Source organism: Maniola hyperantus, chromosome 18 (genome assembly GCF_902806685.2).
Source record: "Maniola hyperantus chromosome 18, iAphHyp1.2, whole genome shotgun sequence".
NCBI lineage: Eukaryota > Metazoa > Arthropoda > Insecta > Lepidoptera > Nymphalidae > Maniola > Maniola hyperantus.
Window position 1 is genome coordinate 10196460 of NC_048553.1, and position 18320 is coordinate 10214779.

Below are 18320 nucleotides of genomic sequence, written 5' to 3' on the forward strand. Positions count from 1 at the left end.
AAAACTTAAATTCACGCGGACACACGAAATCCAGCGCGGAAATACAGCCAGTATTCTTGGCACCATCCCACGCGGGCATGATTTGTGTAGTAGTTAATTATCGGAGTTTCATTGTAAAATTTTCATTAAAAAAATGGAAATAAAAGTTATAACCAACGTCTTGTCTTGAACGCATCGATAAGTCAATGTCACATTGACAACAAATGACAATTTGACTTTGACAAACATCTATTTACTAAATATTGTTTTTGAAATGGGTAAAAATATTTCGGAATAAAAACTTATTATAAAATAGGTTTATCAACGGAATAGAATGATATTTTACCAGGTAAATAGACTATTTTACAAGCCTTATGCAATCAATAAATTCGTACGCTACGTGCATAACGAAACATCAGTTTCTTCGAATGTATTGTATCCTCTTCGAAGTCGTGGTTTGCTGAAAGTGGCGGGTGAAGATGCTTCGGTGTTCCTACAAGGTCTCGTCACGAACGATATGAAACATTTCGAGGAAGGCGCCAGGTCCATGTACGCTATGTTCCTCAACAACAAAGGTAGAGTCATGTATGACACAATCATATACAAATGGGACAAAGAAGACTCCTTTTTGATTGAATGCGATAGACAACTAATCAGTGTGCTACAAAGACATCTTAAAATTTACAAATTGAAAAGAAAAGTGGACATTAAAGATGTTAATAAGGATTATTCATTGTTCGCTTTGACTTCTCTAAATGCACCAAATCCTGATCATTTTAACTCTGTTATGGATAGTAAAATAAATGTATACAAAGATCCTCGCCTCAGTGAGCTAGGATACAGAGTAATATCCTACATAGACATTAAAGATTCGGAGGTGGCTCAAACTGTTGGCAAAGATATTATTGTGTCAGAGAGAAATGAAGACGGTTACAAGTATTTGAGGTATAAACTAGGAGTCAGTGAAGGAGCAGATGACTTGCCACCAGGCACAAGTTTTCCACTAGAGGCTAACTGTGACTACCTCCATGGAGTGAGCTTCCACAAAGGCTGTTACATAGGCCAGGAGCTCACAGCGAGAGTTCACCACACTGGAGTTGTTCGTAAACGGATAATGCCTCTTAAATTCTATGAAACTATATCAAGAAACATAGAAAGGGATTCTGTAATCTCAGCTAGTAATAATCCCAAGAGTAATTTGGGGAAATTAAAAGGTGTTGTGAACAATTATGGATTAGGACTGATTAGAATCAAAGAGGCTCTGGATGCAAAGATTTTAAGTGTTGGCAATTATTCAGCAGAGGCAGTAAAACCTACCTGGTGGCCCATTGAAGCTCCGAAGGAACTTCATAAACCTGAATAAACAATAACTTATTGTTATTAAATATGAATTTTTTTATTAGAAGCATACATATTTATGTGGCCTTGTAATTTGTTGTAAATATATCATTGAAATAATGAATTTCTTTTGTTGAACTTATTTAATAAATCTCAATATTGATTACTATCTTGATGTGTGATTTTAATTAATAACAAATATCTTTTATACTTAGCTACCTATTTAAACTGCAATAAACAAGTTAAATATATTTTTTTGTTTATCTGCCGATTGATAAAATCACTAATAATAATAAATAAGGATCTTAAACTAATTTGCAACTAGCTTTGATCCACTTGCAAGTTGTTGTGGAATTCAAGTCATTAACATTGGGAAGCTTAGAGGCCTGCACCAAAAGATGCAATGGAGTGAAGGAGTATTTGATAACTACCTATACTCAGGAATATGTACTTTGCTTTACTGAACTGAGAACAAAATTTTAATGTGTTTTTTTGTAAATATTGAATAGTGTTGGATCAGCTAATAAATCCATTCTTAGATTCTAAAATACAGTGGACGCGCTGCGCCTGGGCTTAGGTACTATGCATCACCAACTTTATAAAAAAAATAAGCTAGTAAATAAGCAAAATAAGAAGAAAGCTAAGTTTAAATTCAGCTCAGCTGTCGGTGTGACTTACGTCTTAAGTTGCTAAAAATCAGACAGCGATTAGGGACTTGATTTAGCAAGCGCCCCGGGCGCGCGGACGGGAATGTGGCGCTCTATGAAACGAAATACAACAAGCGCCCACCGCACGCCCGTTTTCATCCATAGAGCGCTATACGTTTTTTCTTCCTTGCAGAGTTCTGTAGGAGGCTCAGTAAACGTAACTGAATGAAAGTTAAAAAATCATTCATCATGATCAACCCATCACGGGCTCACTACAGAGCACAGGTCAACTCTCAGAGTGAGACAGGGTTTTGGCCATAGTCTACCACGCTGGCATGTGCGGATAGACTTCACACAGATTTGTGAACATTATAGAGAACTCTCAGGCATGCAGGTTTCGTCACGATGTTTTCCTTCACCGTTAAAGTAAGTGATATTTAATTAATTAAAACGCACATAACTCCGAAAAGTTAGGGGTGCATGCCCGGTACAAACCGCCGACCTCCGATTAGAAGGCGGATGTCCTAACCACTAGGCTATCACAGCTCATCACACAAAAAATCATTTGTACCTAGAATTAAAATATTCTTATCATTTTTCAGTTAAATGGATAAACCACAGCCAAAAGATGAAAATACTCCAGAGACGTATAGTTTCAAATGTTCTTCCTGTGACATGACTGAAGAGGCTCACTATAAAGGTGCGAGTCCACCATTCTCACGGAAAATAGAACTCAAATACCCCAGCTATGTGATGAAGGATCCGTTCAGCCCCCCAGGGAAAGGAGAGATATTAGTTTTAGGGGCGGATTGTGATATGTGCCAGAAAACTGTTTGTATAAGTAAGCAGTGCAGCATCTTTTACCTAAAAATCTATTGTTTAGAATGTGTACGTAATTCAATAGATAAGTTTCCAACTGAACTAACTAGTAAATTAAAACTTAATTAAAATTATTTTATCATTATTTCAGTTGTAATCTATAATCTATATATATATAAAAGGAAAAGGTGACTGACTGACTGACTGACTGACTGACTGAATGACTGATCTATCAACGCACAGCTCAAAATACTGGACGGATCGGGCTGAAATTTGGCATGCAGATAGCTATTATGACGTAGGCATCCGCTAAGAAAGGATTTTTGAAAATTCAACTCCTAAGGGGGTGAAATAGGGTTTTGAAATTTTGTAGTCCACGCGGACGAAGTCGCGAGCATAAGCTAGTGAACTATACGTAGGTAAACCGTTTCACTGAAACGGCTCGTGAGGTAGGGTGCGGGTTGCGGGAGGGTTGATAATTGACGTAAAAATCACGAATTCAAGGTCGCCTCACCCTCCCGCAACCTGCGCCCTACCTCACGAACTGTCTCAGTCAAGTGGTACACCTAGAAGTCCTAATCTAATTCCAATTATAAATTGACCTAATCGGGAATCGATCCCGAAAGTTCTCGTGAGATTACTTTTTGCCACTGTGCCATAGAGGTCGTCACTACAAATTATGTAAGGTGACCTAACTAGGAATCGAACCTAATATTTGAGATAAATTTCAGGCTCTCATTTGAACCACTATGCCACATGGGTCATCAAATCAAAATGATAAGGGTAAAGTGATGGTTTAAATGAAATAAAAAACACTATTTTACAAAATACTGTTTACTTTGGCTTTTCAGTCCGATTCACAGTATTTTTTTACCAATTTTCACAAATAATTCAATAACACAGATTACTCCGAACGAAACTCTCATTTCGATCACTTTAATGTAAGTATAATTAATTACACATATTCAGTTATTCAAAAAAGCAGCCAACATCACCACAAATCATCAGAAACTTAAAATACTTACATACTTAAAATTATAATTACAGCATGTTATTATTATTATAGTAATTAATATTTAAGGTATATATATTAATAAGCTCTAAAATGACAAAATTAATTATACATATTTTGTCTCGATCGCCAGTCACCCGAAGTCTTAGTCAAGTTAAGAGCGTGACGAAAGGGAAAATCTGGTGGCCGCATCAAGCCACGTCGCGTTTAGTGGCCGCCACTAGTAGGCCAGTGGGCGGCAGCGCTAACTCAACGCGGGTGTCACGTTTTTCTACTTGAAAAGTTATACTCAGGGCACTGGTCCAGTTTGCTAGCACCACAATACATCATATCGCTTTTAGAAAGTGACTGCATTCCTCAAACAACAAAGTACATTATTAAAAACAATAGCATTGAAAAGTTTATCAACCGTTAACAGCAATTACACAATAAGTAATATACAGATTACAGAGACAAATTATTGCTTCCTGTGTTCCCTAGTTAACTATTGTTGTGTGTTGAATATTCCAGACGTACTTATTTTGGAGGTTTTGATTTTAGTACACTCTTCTTGGTTAGGGACAAAAATAGGCGAATTCCGCAGAATTTCGCTTCAATATTTCATATTAAAATGTTCAGCCTCAATCGACGCGAATTAGACGCCATCCAAGAGCATTTTTTCGCTCGTCACATACCTCGTCAACCGGACATAGCAACCAACCTTTATTTAGTGCAACTGCACTAAGTAAACGTAAAACGCCATATTTCCGCACTACATTAGTCCCAAGTGAAACTATGAAAGAACAACTTTTATGATGGGTAGGTACTATAACTATTTATTAATATATAAAATGGATATCCGAGAGTCAAATTTTCAATCTACGCTTAATTTTAACAATGCATCGGTAAGACTAAAGACACCTTACATTTATTTGTGTATATTAAACTGGGCAGTGTGCTATTTTTTTCTATTATTATAGTTAAATATGCTAGCGATTACATAAAAATAAAAATTATTACATCATGCCTACATACGTAGTTCTCTGAATCTTTCATAATAAGTGGATTTATTTAGATCAATCTTAAATGAGAATAATTTTTATTAACAAGTAAGTCCAGATACAAATCTTATGGTAAAGTTTTTCACGATATAAAATAATGCCCTGCATTTATATTACGACTTTAAAACGTGGAGTATTGAGACGATTAATCTTTCATCATACATTCTACTAGAGTTTGAATTTAAATCCATTTGCTACTAAAGACAGTCTTGAAAGTGAATCTATCTCTTTCGCTCATCAGTTAAAAGTCCAGTGAATAATCAAACATTATTCAATATTGAAGACCAAGGGTTATAATCCACATCTCAATGTAAATAGGGCAAATATTTCATTAAAGAAACGAATCGAAACGAAGCGGCGCTAATCATTCTGTCTCATTCACACACTATACACAGTTATACTGTGAAAGTGAGATAGAGTGATTAACGTCGCTCTTTTTGATTAGTTTCTTCACTGTAACGCTATACGAAAAGCGTGTCCTCATCGAAATTGAAACCCTTTTCATGATTAGGTACAGTATTAGTATATTACATATATCTAAAATTCGTACTGGCCAAGAATACATAGATCCGTAAAAAATAGATAATGAAAAACAAAAAGGTGGACTTTGGACGGGTGTTCACTTACAATAGGTATAAAATTGTGGTTCAAGTTTCATTTAACTGGGGTATTAAGGGCCCTACACACGTTCAAACTTTCTGATAATTGAGGTTGGATCAATTAAAATAATAATTTTTATTTTAACGCATGTTCACTTGTCATGCAAATCCACACAAACAAGACCTTATTTATTTGAATTTGTCTAAAGAGTCATCTGAGAACCCACCACATTATTATCCCAAGAAAACTTCTACCATTATGAGTGATTAATGGAAAGGGGTCTCGACCCTTAGAAAAGGACACGACGCGGAGAGAAACTGTCACATAGAGCAGTCCTCTAATACTTGACGTAAATACCTACTTATCACTATTCCACTAGTCGATCTCGCGCTCTGATTTGTTAGTCGAAGTGGGATAGCGATAAGTAGATATATAAGTATTAGAAGGGCTCTATCCGTATAGATTCATAGTTCGACCGTGCATAGAGCCCTTAAGTGAATAGGGATCAAAAATTTTGCAGATTCAGTAATCAAATTCTAAACTAATAATTTTCTCACAGCCGAAACATAATAAAATAATTTTGTCGACATAATAGAAGATACATGACCTGCCTCGCGTATAAAATATCGATCAATATTTTCTACAATAATATTCTATTTATCAAAAATGCTTAGTAAGTTGTTGTTTTAGCGCAAATACATCCTCGATAACCAAGTTTCAAGTCTCTAAAATCAATAAAGCTGAACGCACATTAACATCGAATATCAAACGCAACTAATTTAGCCCTAGACAAGGGGACATACACTCCTAAGCACGCGTTCCAAATACCGTCACGCTATTCGTGATAACCAGAAATGGACTATTTCACAGATACAATGTAAAAGTCACGTGAAAGGCCTTTCCTGTGTTTCCTGTGTTTGAAAGTAACACTTGCAAACTTACTGATACTAGCCTGTGAAAAATTACGAAGCATAATCTCACAAAGTTAGAATGTTTAGGGTTCCGTATCTGCAGAGAAAAAAGGAACCCTTATAGGATCACTTCGTTGTATGTCTGTCATGTCTGTCAAGACTAGTCAATATGGGAATCAAAACCTATAGGGACTATTTGGACCTAATATAATGAAAGGCAGGTTTGGCAGGTAGCAAAGTTGTATAGCACAAGTAAAGGGAAAAATCCGAAAACAGTGAAAGTGATTACATGCATCACAAAAAAATTAAAAGTGTACGATGGTAGTACGGAACCCTTCGTGTGACTCGCGCATTTTAAGGTGCATTACGACTGTATAAAATTTCATTTTTTTTCTATTTTTTGTAGATATGGTCTAGTTTCACCCCCTTTCGGGGGTCGACACTTTATCGAGGGCACACTGTGCGTGTATGGTATGACTCGTGATAATAAGGAAACGATTCAAAAATGGCGACGTTACTCTTCCTCCTACTTACACACTATGCCAGTGTATAGTGTGAGCGAGATGGAATGATTAGCGTCATTTCGTTTCGATTCGTTATTCCGTGTGGATTAATGTGCGATTAGCTGTAATGGCCACTTATTAAAAAAAACATCTTCTTATTAAACAGTTTAGAGTTTATACAATACATATACAATTACAATTACTATTACCTATTACAATTGAATTCAGTAATGGATTGGATATATTTCAAAAAATACTTCTTGGGGTTATGGGGGTAACTAAAACATTTATTATTAACTTATAATATGTATTATACAACACTCAAAACAATTTGTATGTCAAAAAATAAAAACAATGGTTCCCAAATAGTTTGCAAGTACAAATTAACAAAATTTAAACATGAAAAAATAGATAAGAATTTGTAATAATTTAATCAAAGCTATAATTCGTTGTTATTTTTTTATTAGTTTCTAAATTATATTATGTTAAATTTTTAAATTGAAGGAAAATAGTAAATAAATTTAATAAATCAAATATAACTTTCGCGCCCATAAATTAACCCGTGCCAATAAATAATAAGTAGTAACGAATCTTAAATGGCGGTGGCAATCATGTCCTTTCCCTCTCACACTATACCTGTCTTGATTCACACACATCTACACTGCTTACAAAAAATGAAACACACTTTAAAATTACCTACAAGCTGCTATTTTTCAGAATGGCGCATCCCATAGAATTTTTTGCTAAGACGTCGTTCTTTTACTTAAATAGTTATGAAAATACTAATACTATATATTGCATAATTTTATAGTATTGAAATAATTTTTGTTCAGTTTGAAAATAGATCTGTCTTGTATGTATGTGTACCACTATTTGAGAAGCATTGGCCTAAATCAATCATACAAGCAAGCTTAATTAAACATTCAAACATTCTATATAAAAAATACAAAAAACAAGACCCATAATTAAATAGTAAATACCATAAAGTCTTAACTGAAACGTTTATTCAGTATAAGATTTTTTATCTCACCAACCACTTCAGCGTTAAAGTAAAATGGACCTTAACTGCCTTGTTTTGAAGCTCAACTTCGACGATACATCTAACGGCCATAACATATACAAAGAAATGCAAATTAAAAAGGAGTACTGAATTTTCGACTTTAAATCAAGGGCCATTTAGGTACATTTTACTCGGACGATGTTTCGATTCGACACTTCTAATTCTATCAATGTTGATGAGATGTAACTTATTAGGCTGCTTGTCTTACGTTTGCGATACTAATAATCAACATAGGAGCAATTCAGACATGCATGCAAAAAAATACCGATAGAATTTTTAAACGAATGAATATATTATTAGGTACAAATAATATCACTACCCATATTATATGCCCAAATGGGAAAGTGTTTGTTGGTTTACTGATTTATCGGTTTGTCATTCAGTCACGTCGTAAAGGAGCTACGGATCAGTGTGATTTTTTTGCGTGGGTATAGTTAAAGACCTGTAGAATTGCATGAGGCCAATTTGTATCCCGAAAACCAAAGAGAGAGAGACATTTTAAAACCCCAATCCATGCGGACGAAGTCACGGGTATCAGCTAGTTTAATTAATTAATCAATAATTAATATTATTAATAAAATAATAATATAATTAATAATAATAATAATAATCATTACGACATTATTAAAACTTTTAAATTTTATTAATTTTACTTTTAATCTATTATTACAGCAACTGAGTAGCCATTGAAACAAAAGTATAGTAAATCTAAAACCTGTGTTTTTACTCTAACATCTCTTTACAACACAGGTAGAGGATTTAGACTTGTTTCATCTAACAACCAATAATTTATGATACAAAAACTATAATATAACTCTTTAAATAACAGTTCAAAGTACTTGATGTTGTATTATTAAATGTATTTGACATACCAAGCGATCTTTTAAAATAACTACGGCAGATTTATACTAAGTCAGTTATTTATTACAGTTGAGCCATTACAAACGTGCAAACTATGTCATAAATCATGACGAACATAGAGTTGTGAGAATGTTGCAGAAGTCGTTATCGAGAAAGTGATGCCGTTCGGATGCAGGTAGCAGGATTGTATAACCTGTTATCGACTATCGACAAATCCTTTTTTACTGATAAACACAAGACCAGAACATCAGGTTCCAGTTCCAAAAAGTCTGCAAAAGCAAGCGAGAGGTCCGATAAAAATGATTTATGACTCAGTTCGCACTTTGTAATGGCTCAACTATGGCGTCTTTAATGACTCCATATATATCCCCGGCTTAAAATAAGTTATTGAATTAGTAACTTGAAATCAATTTACATGATATCAGTGCCGAAAGAGCATTGATCACTTTTGATATTGAAGTCACTGGCCTAATGTAAATTCGCTTTAGGGAGTTAAGATGTGAAGATTATGTAACATGTTATAAAACTTTAGTTCCATAACTTAACATTGTTGAAAATTGTTATATAATTATTATTTATTATCATGAAAAAACTAAAAATCTACTAAACATATTATAAAATCTTGTTTTATAGCGTGCTGTTATGCCATTATACTCATAGTCTTAATGCACTAACACAGTTTAGGAATTAAGCTAGTACCTAAATCTAAAAATAGTTGTTATAAATAAAATAATTACATACACATCCTTACCAAACATAATATTATATTATTATTTTTATTACATAAAGTGAACGAAAAGACGCAGTTAACCAATTTTTTTTTCTATAAAAACTACAACTTGAGCCACCTATAAATGGGTCTCAAAAAACAAATCAAATGTACCTTTTGGCTTTTTTTGGGTGTCTGATATGTTTTCCGAGAATTCTTAGTATAATATAGAAATTAGAAACCGTAAATAACTACTTTCTAATACATCTTTGACGGACAACGAGACACTTTTGAAAATGTTTGGTTAGTGCCAATTTCCGTTGTTTCTAATTTCTGCTAAATTGACATAATATGTAAAAGTAGTGTTATACGGGGTGTAACCAGAACGCTGGTAAAAACGAAGACAGGTGATAGTACTGATAACTACTTATATGATACCATAAAAAACCCGCGAAAAAATAAATAAATAAATCCTATTATTTTGTAAAAGTTTACGATACATTGCAAATAAAACATCTGACTGACGCCAGAGGTCAACGAAGATTACGTTAGTAGGTCACTCGCAGTCCATGCCGCGTCGTAAGCGGGGCATTGACCCGAGTTTTGCACGCTATACATTGCGGATTTGAAAAATACTAAATCACTAAAACTACAAAATGAGGCAAATGGTTATTGGTATTGGATTGTGTTTATGTAGTATAACAATAACGCTAAATTGTTGCTAGCGTTCTGGTTACACCCTGTATTTGCAGTTCTGTGGCAATTATACGTTATCCGCGGATAAAAGTTAGTATACTATAAAACTCTCTCTACGTAATTCCATACAAATAATAGAGACAAAAATCTCAGTGGGCACTAACCATTTTGAGTCACCAACCAATCACAAACGTAATTATGTTTTCTAATTGAATTTCGAATGTTTTCTGAAAACATTTTGGAATTGAATATCGGATGTTTTTTTTGAAAGGGAGAGCGCTGTACTCTTCTTATCGTGGATAGATTGCGACTAAATTAGCATCAACATCCCCACGATTTTCTTTCCGATAGAAAAATCATTTTAAATCAATATTATTATCACTTTATTATTAGTGTTTATTTATCAAATGTAAAGAAATATTTTGTAATAGTTCTTTACACACGGTTATTAAAATGAAACATTTTAAGAGACATTTATGTTATCTGTTCTTTACAAGCGTTAAGTTTTTCGGTACCTACCACAGATTACCTAAGAAATTTAACGGCACGATGACGCGCGAAATCAACGGCCACAGACTACAGTAACGCTTGGCATGCTTCATACAATTTTATACGATTTTAGCAGAAAGTTCGCGGGCAGGTCCTTACTCTATGGTGGGTATTGCTGTCTCGCTCAGTCGTCAGGCGGCTGCAACTGGTGTAGGCGCCGTAACGCGTGTGATAATAACGGCAGTAGGTCCGCGGGGGGCGAAGGCGCCGGGGTTTCGGAGCCGGACTCATCAGACTCCTCTATAGGTTCGTCCGCTTCACTGCCTTCTGCGGACGGACATCGGGTCTCGCTCGGTGATCCGCCCGTTTCCGCTTCACCTGTCTCCTCTTCTGCAGAATAATTCGCAATTTTAATTTGGAAAAGTTTAGTAAAAAGTAAAGGGCTTAGGAGAAAGAAGCTTAACTTCGTTAAGCAATTATACAGAACTATTGCTTAGAATATAAATTTTGTATTTTTTTAAAGTTTATTTGTATAAAAAATGCTAGAAAAACGGACACTGTTCGTATCGAAAATATTTGTATTAATCCGATTGTAACCAATAGGTTACTAGTAATACTAATAGTAATCCATACTAATATTATAAATGCGAAAGTGTGTCTGTCTGTCTGTCTGCTAGCTTTTCACGGCTCAACCGTTCAACCGATTTTGACGAAATTTGGTACAGAGATAGCTTACATCCCGAGGAAGGACATAGGCTACTTTTTCTCCCAGATAATTGAAGAGTTCCCACAGGATTTTTAAAAACCTAAATCGACGCGTACGAAGTCGCGGGCATCAGCAAGTAAGAAATAACAGAATACTAGCTCGAAACTTTTAATACATTTTGCGGGCGCAGCGACGCGACTGTCTCGCTGTCCGCTATCTTATCTTGTCGCGAGCACCTCGGAAAATATACTGTGGTCTTACTACAACAGCAATACACGCGTGTTCCCCAGCAGCGTGGCCAGCGACGCGACAGTCGCGCTGCACGCTACTCTTCTCACTAACACACTTACCAGAGGGCCTGAGCAGTCTCTGATGAAGCGCCGCGGCCGCTCGCTGCAAGGCGCGCGCGAGCGGCGAGCCCTGTGTCGGTCGCGCTCTCTCCGCGAGCAGTAGCAACGCGCGCGTGTTCCCCAGCAGCGTGACCAGCGACGCGACTGTCGCGCTGCCCGCTATCTCGTCCGCGAGCGCCTCAGCCGCGCGAGAGCCTCCCATCACGGCGCCGGATGTCCCAGAGCCGCCCGCGACTCCGGACACGCTTGTCGCGTTTGGACTCGAACCTGTTCCCAACTGTTTGGAGAGAAAGACAAAAGAACAAGGATCAAAGATAAATAATTTTTAGGGCGTCAAGGCGTTAGTGGGGCCATAGGAGGCTGTGGGTTGTTCCTAGCGGTACCTAAACACAAGGGATGGTGAATCCAAATGGACCAGTTATGCAACTACGGGGCACTAAGATACTAAGCCCCAATAACTTTAGGAAACAGTTCAAAATTTTGAGTGTGATTCTCTTGTACCTAAATGGTCAAAAAAAAATACAAAAACCAAAATATTTTATAACTCATTCACTAGTAGCTATGATCGGAATACCTTTGGATAATAATGTTGCATGAACTCGTAGATGGCGGGGTCGGCCAGAGATTCCCGCTCGTCCAACAGCACTGCATCCACGTACTCTGATACCACGCTGCATTCCAACAGCATCTCTTCTAACTTTGCGTCCGCCTGAAAATTAAAATTCCAAATTACTAAACTGACAGGTCTAAATGTAGGCCACTGGGCCTATTAGGAAAGGGATAACACAAGATTTAGTCCTGTTAAGTTAGCTTAGTTTAGAGAGTGGACACCACAAAATTAGCCACAATGGCGTCGATTCTGATGTTTTCTCTAAACTAAATTTAGAGAATACGCATCTTTTAATTAAAGTAATTTGAGCCTCAACAACTCCACGGTTGAGAAGTGGACTGAATTCCGAAAGGCCGACGGCTTACCGGTGAAGCAGCCACGTCTCTCCAGAAGGCCGCGAAGTAGTTGAACCTCAGCGGCACTGCCTCCAGCGCGCACAGAGCCGACAGGAGCACTAATTGCTCTGACATACACCGCTGACTGCGCGCCACGCGACAACACGTGTCTGTAATCAATATAGGTTTTTAAACACGTCACTTTTGGCCTTATAACATTTCATAATATACAGTATGTAGGTACGAGTCACTCGTGCATTTTTGTAAATTAAAAGACAATGGGACAAGTTGGCCGGTATCACAGTACCCTTATTATAAATGCGCAAGTGTTTGTTTGTTGGTTTATTGGTTCGTTGGTTTGTCCTTCAATCAAGTCGCAACGGAGCAACAGATCGACGTGATATTTTGCATGGGTATAGTTTAAGACCTGGAGAGTGACATAGGCTACTTTTTATCCCGGAAAATCAAAGAGTTCCCACGGGATTTTTAAAAACCTACTACAGGGTGCGGGTGCACAGAGGCAAGCGAGCTCACAGCGAACAACACTAGCGCACCCAGTCCCACACTATAGCATCCCCGCAATCTTGTTTATTAGGATGACCTAAAATTACTCAGTATGGCCTAAAAAAATGATCTAAAGAAACACTCACCAATAAACTTGTGATAGGGTCTGTAGAGCGCCGGCCGCGGCGAGTGCGGGTGTCCGTGCGACGTGCGTGCGCGCGGACGTGAGGCAGCGCGAGCGGCCGCGTGCGCGCCCGCAGCTAACGGTACTAACGCACCTAGTGCCGCACAGCCGCCGATCAGCACCAACTCACGCACCACACCTGTTTACCAAGGTGACCGATCAATTCCCAAATAACAAAGTTTCATTCCACAAAACAATGTTTGGCAAAATTATGAATCATTTAATCATCGTTATAAACCTTCTGGTTCTACATAATTCACTCGACAAAACGTATTACCAGATCAATTTTCATGTCATAAAATAATATTTGCCAAACAATTAATCGTGTTAATAACATGTCTTGTACAACATATTAATATAGCAATTTTTTTTTTGATAAAATGCCCTCCCCTCATAATTGAAGTTTATGCTATAGGGAAAAAACAGTGACGGAGAACTTAGGAGCATAATGGCACCGATTCTAAGCACAACCTAATTTTAGAGTATTCGCACCCTCTTCTTACTATTGTAATATGAAAAGGACAGAAGCAGTTTGACATTTCTAAATTTAATTTTTAGATGGTAAAACCCGTGATTTTAGCACGCACTCGCGAACCTACTGTTTAAATTTGTATTGTGCACTAAAATTTAGAGTCTTTAAATGTGAAAGTCATGTTCCGTTCCTTTTTTAGCATTAGTAAAAAGACATGGATGCAGATACTCTAAATTTAGTTTAGAGAGAGACTAGAGAATCGGGGCCATTATAATCTTAATTTTTGACGTAAAAAAACGGGTATGGAGTAGATTTTCACCAAAAGAAAGAAACTTACCGAGCGCTGCGTGAGGTAACCGAGGCGTCCTCTGATGCAAATTAAGCAGCGTGAGCAACCGCCGCGCGCACTCGGGCCAGTCCTTGCACGCGAGTAACAACGCTCGCGCTTCCTTTGCGTCTCTTCGCAGCCTCAAAGTACGGCATAGCGCCCGCGCCCATCTTAACGCAGCTACTAACTCCGCGCGAACCGCCCCGCCGCCCACGCCGACGCCCACGCCCGCGCCCACTCCGCCCACGGCACCCACGCTCGCACCGCCCTCTACGTACACCGCGTGGAGACTGTGCAGCGCCTATGAAAGTGACAGAAAAATTATTAAACTTTGTACAATCTTTAATTAACTTTTCAGTGTTCATCCCTCAGAAAAGCAATCTTTATGGCCCCTGTAAGCCATGCCGCGAAAGCAACCGACCAATCAACGAGCTCGAACTTAGCACGAGCATAGTAAGTTATATGTGCGAGGGGCTACGTGCCACTGATAACCGATCTTGATTTTTTGAAACAACTATGTTAAAAGCGGCCATAAGGATTGCTAATTACTATATAAGAGTTCAATATTTCTAAGTCGATTATTTTTTAGGCTATTTAGGCATTTAGTGGCATCTTATTCTACACATAATATGTTAGTCTGAATATAATAAATTCTACAATATAAAACTGTTTCTTACGGTTATCATAACCACGATCATAATATTTATTTAGTGAAAAAAAAACTCCTTTTCACTCTGAGAGGCAACCCGTGCGTGAGCCGACGATGGGTTTATTATTATTATTATTATTATTATGATGATGATGATGATGATGATGATGATGATGATGATGAAAACTCACTTCAAAGGTCATCTGCAGTCCCCCGTTATAGACCACGTAGAGCCTGTCGTCCTCGTTCTCGACAAGCGTGCAGAACGCGGATATGAGCGTCGTCCAGCATGTGCGTCCGTTCAGACCTGCAAACACTATCTCTTAATTCACTATCTATAGCTCCACAAAGCAAAGGCTGATCCACACCTGCGTATCATTAGAACATGGTGTCGACGTTTTGCGAGCGGTGTAAAGGATTATTTGAATGATAAGAAATCTTGGGAATGAGTTGCATAACAGATTTGATAGTTCTAATGAGTTTATGTGATTTTGTGAAGTGGTGATAATATAAGGAATATCCGGCTAAATTTTTTATGGGCTCTTCTTAGACCTGGAAGCGTTTGGAACCCTCATAGCTTTAGTTTTAGGTTAACCTAATTCATTATCACCATGTCGTCATTATCTTACAAATCAAATCATTGACAATTAAAACGTGTACAATGGTACCTATTTTCGACTTTGATTTACTACTAAGCATATTATATTACCAAACAGACATAGCAAAACAGGAATGTGTACAAGTACTACAAAACGTGACGATGACATACCCTGTAAATATGCGGAGAGCGTGCTCCGGCGAAACGCGGCGGCCTCCCGCGCGTCCGTGCCCTCCGTGCCGCTCGACGCGCCAGCCCCGCCCCGTGCCGCCAGTATACGTGCTAGCCTGTAACAGACAGACTGTCAAGCACTTCCTGAAGGATACAGTCAAAGACCACAAAAAACCGGTCAAGTGCGAGCAGTTCATGTCGACCTGTTGCGAACTACATCTGATAATTATGTGTCGAATTTTGCGAGGAGATGTCAATGCTCCAGACCTTCATGACCAACTATTTATTACCTATTTTGAATAAATCATTTGACTTGACTTGACTTGAACTGTGTCGTATACTAGTCCCTAAATGTAACAGTAATCTTCGTCCACGAAAAAATAAACTTTTCGTGGTCCCACATCATCGCACTGTTGCTAGAACTACGTCACCTATACCGCGTTCATTTGGACAATAATGCTCAATGGGACCCATTTAATGACGAGTGTACAATTTTGATTCGGGAGTTTCTGAAGTACGCGGAGAACATTGCATGAATATGTCATTCAATGTTCTCAGCGTACATTCCTTTAATGTTTTATCGTTTTATAGTTTGTCTGTTTTTTTGTACCTTTATTTGTATTTAAATTTATTATTAATCATCCAGTTAGTGTAAGTGGCACTGCCGTTCTAATTAGTTATAAAATAAATAAAAATAAAATAAATAAAAATTTCTAGGTTGAATAGATCAAGTGAGGAATGGACCATATCGGTGTAACAGTCACACAGTCAGGCCTGTTAATAGAATATATTTTGTCAAATGATCTTTTGTGAAATGATATGTTTGCGGTTTTGGTGAAATGATCATTTGTTATACGTTTTTTGTTAATCATTAGTGAACCGTATTTCCTAAGTTAAGTTACCTAAGCAGCTCGTCCGCGGCGCCCGGGTAGAGATGCGCGTGCGGCGCGATGTTGCGGAAGGCCCAGTGTATGTTCTGGTGCTGCGCCAGGGAGCGCGCGAAGGCGGCGGAGCGCCTGCAGCAGAGCCGCAGCAGCGCGTAGTACGGCGGTAGCATCGCGCGATTGTACGCCACTACTTCGCCGTCTTCGTGGTCCGCTCTGTAACACAAAAGTGTATTAGAGTGAAGCCACACGACGTGTTGCGTTTGCGGTGCGGCGCAAGAGCGTTGCCGCTGCGTCATCCTACATAGAAATCGCTATACCATGCCACACGATGCGTTATGACGTCGTGCACGTGCAGCGACGCACTGCACGCGCAACGGACATCGGATCAAAGAGCCGAGGCGGGGAGGGGCGGTGCGTTGCAACGCCATTATTTTTGCCCGAGCGGCAACGCAGTGCCCGTGTGGCACCCAATACTCAAATCCACAGCGGTGCGGCGCCGCAACGCTCCGGAAACGTGCGTTATAAATAGCTCCCAAAAATAATTTTATCTTAGTTTTACGGAAGAGAAGAAATAGACATCGCGGACACTTAAGAATAATTTACACTCACAGTATGTAATTGAAGGCGATGTGCTTGGTGAGCCGCTGGTTGGCCAGCATCAGTTGCACGTTCTCGGGACAGTCCACCGACACGGCGTGCCAAAAGGTAAGCAGCGCCTGTTTGTTGGGGTGGACCGCCACTGAAGGCTCCGATATCGCGGGGTGGTATAGCTCCCATAGATCATTGAAGTACTGACCGAACTATGGACAAAAGAGACAATATTTAACAGTAAATACAATATAGCTACCAGTGGCGTGCACAGAGTTCGAAGCCAGGGTAAGCATTAGTAAGATAGGCCTTAGATACACCTTATAATATAGACCTACTGAATGACAGGTCATAAAGAGAAATGGGCACTGGTCATTTCAACTAGGGTAAGCAGCACTTTTATGCTTCTATGAATTGCACGCCACTGATAGCTACGCTACGGCTAAAATTTACTCCCCTCCCTAGCCCCCTGCTGCCTATGTCGCACGGAGTACGTTTTGCGTCGCGCAATATCAATAAAATAATAAATAAAAATACTTTTTATATATTATAAATACTATCTGTCCCGGCTTACTCACGTGTGTAGTCGACGTTAGCCCGACTAGTTTCGAACCCATACGGGGTCCTTTTTCAAGGGAGTCCGTCCGCGCCCGCGCCGCGGTTTTGACTGCGGGACGCACGTGCCGCTGCCCGTAGAGCCCGTTGTGAGGGTGGCTGGGGTGGGGGGGGAGACAGCTGCCGATCGTCTCCCGACAGTTCCTGCTGTTCTTCATCACCTACTTAACCTATGTCAAGGGTATAACGGACAAGATAGGCCATCACCTGCGTCGTAAGTTTGACATAAAGACCAGATTCCGGCCCCCTGGACAAATACGGAGTATGTTGCGCTCACCGAAAGACAGGGATCCTCTTAACGTACCCGGTGTGTATATGATTCCCTGTGAATGTGGCCATAACTATATAGGCGAGACCAGTCGGAACATCCAGACGAGAGTGATGGAACACATACGCAGCGTCAAAAATGTAGACACCAATGGGTCAGCAATAGCAGAACATATCCAGAATTCGGGTACGACGCACTACATACGATTCGACAAGGTTTCCGTGTTGTCCCGGGAAAAGTTTCTAGTACCGCGGAAGATACGGGAAGCGATCGAAATTAGTCGCCACCCGAATTTCAATCGTGACAATGGATGGATGCTACCCTCAGCGTGGAAACCGCTTTTTGACGCTAAGACAAGGGCATCAGTCGTGGGACGGGACACCATTAGCTC

At 39.0% G+C, this 18320-nt stretch overlaps 2 protein-coding genes across 8 annotated transcripts in view; one reads left to right on the plus strand and one right to left on the minus strand.

The window, feature by feature from the left end:
• The first annotated feature begins 233 nt into the window (after nt 1-233).
• Nucleotides 234-1492, plus strand: LOC117990571 (putative transferase CAF17 homolog, mitochondrial). The gene has a single exon (XM_034978031.2). It carries the CDS (start codon nt 314-316, stop codon nt 1340-1342), a length of 1029 nt encoding a protein of 342 aa, XP_034833922.1. The 5' UTR covers nt 234-313; the 3' UTR covers nt 1343-1492.
• Nucleotides 1493-3598: 2106 nt separating this feature from the next.
• Nucleotides 3599-18320, minus strand: part of puf (ubiquitinyl hydrolase 1 puf) — a 70561-nt gene continuing 55839 nt past the window's right edge. For 4 of the 7 annotated variants that reach the window (XM_069504501.1, XM_069504499.1, XM_069504502.1 and 1 more), the window contains 10 exons: nt 17068-17258; nt 16474-16671; nt 15572-15687; nt 14994-15118; nt 14163-14454; nt 13316-13492; nt 12696-12835; nt 12295-12429; nt 11721-11997; nt 3599-11054 (listed from right to left, as the gene is read on the minus strand). In XM_069504501.1, coding sequence (XP_069360602.1) covers nt 10849-11054; nt 11721-11997; nt 12295-12429; nt 12696-12835; nt 13316-13492; nt 14163-14454; nt 14994-15118; nt 15572-15687; nt 16474-16671; nt 17068-17258 — 1857 coding nt within the window. In that variant the 3' untranslated portion in view covers nt 3599-10848. The remainder of the gene's footprint in view (nt 11055-11720; nt 11998-12294; nt 12430-12695; nt 12836-13315; nt 13493-14162; nt 14455-14993; nt 15119-15571; nt 15688-16473; nt 16672-17067; nt 17259-18320) is intronic. The other 3 variants (XM_034978354.2, XM_069504503.1, XM_069504500.1) reach the window with 1 other exon arrangement.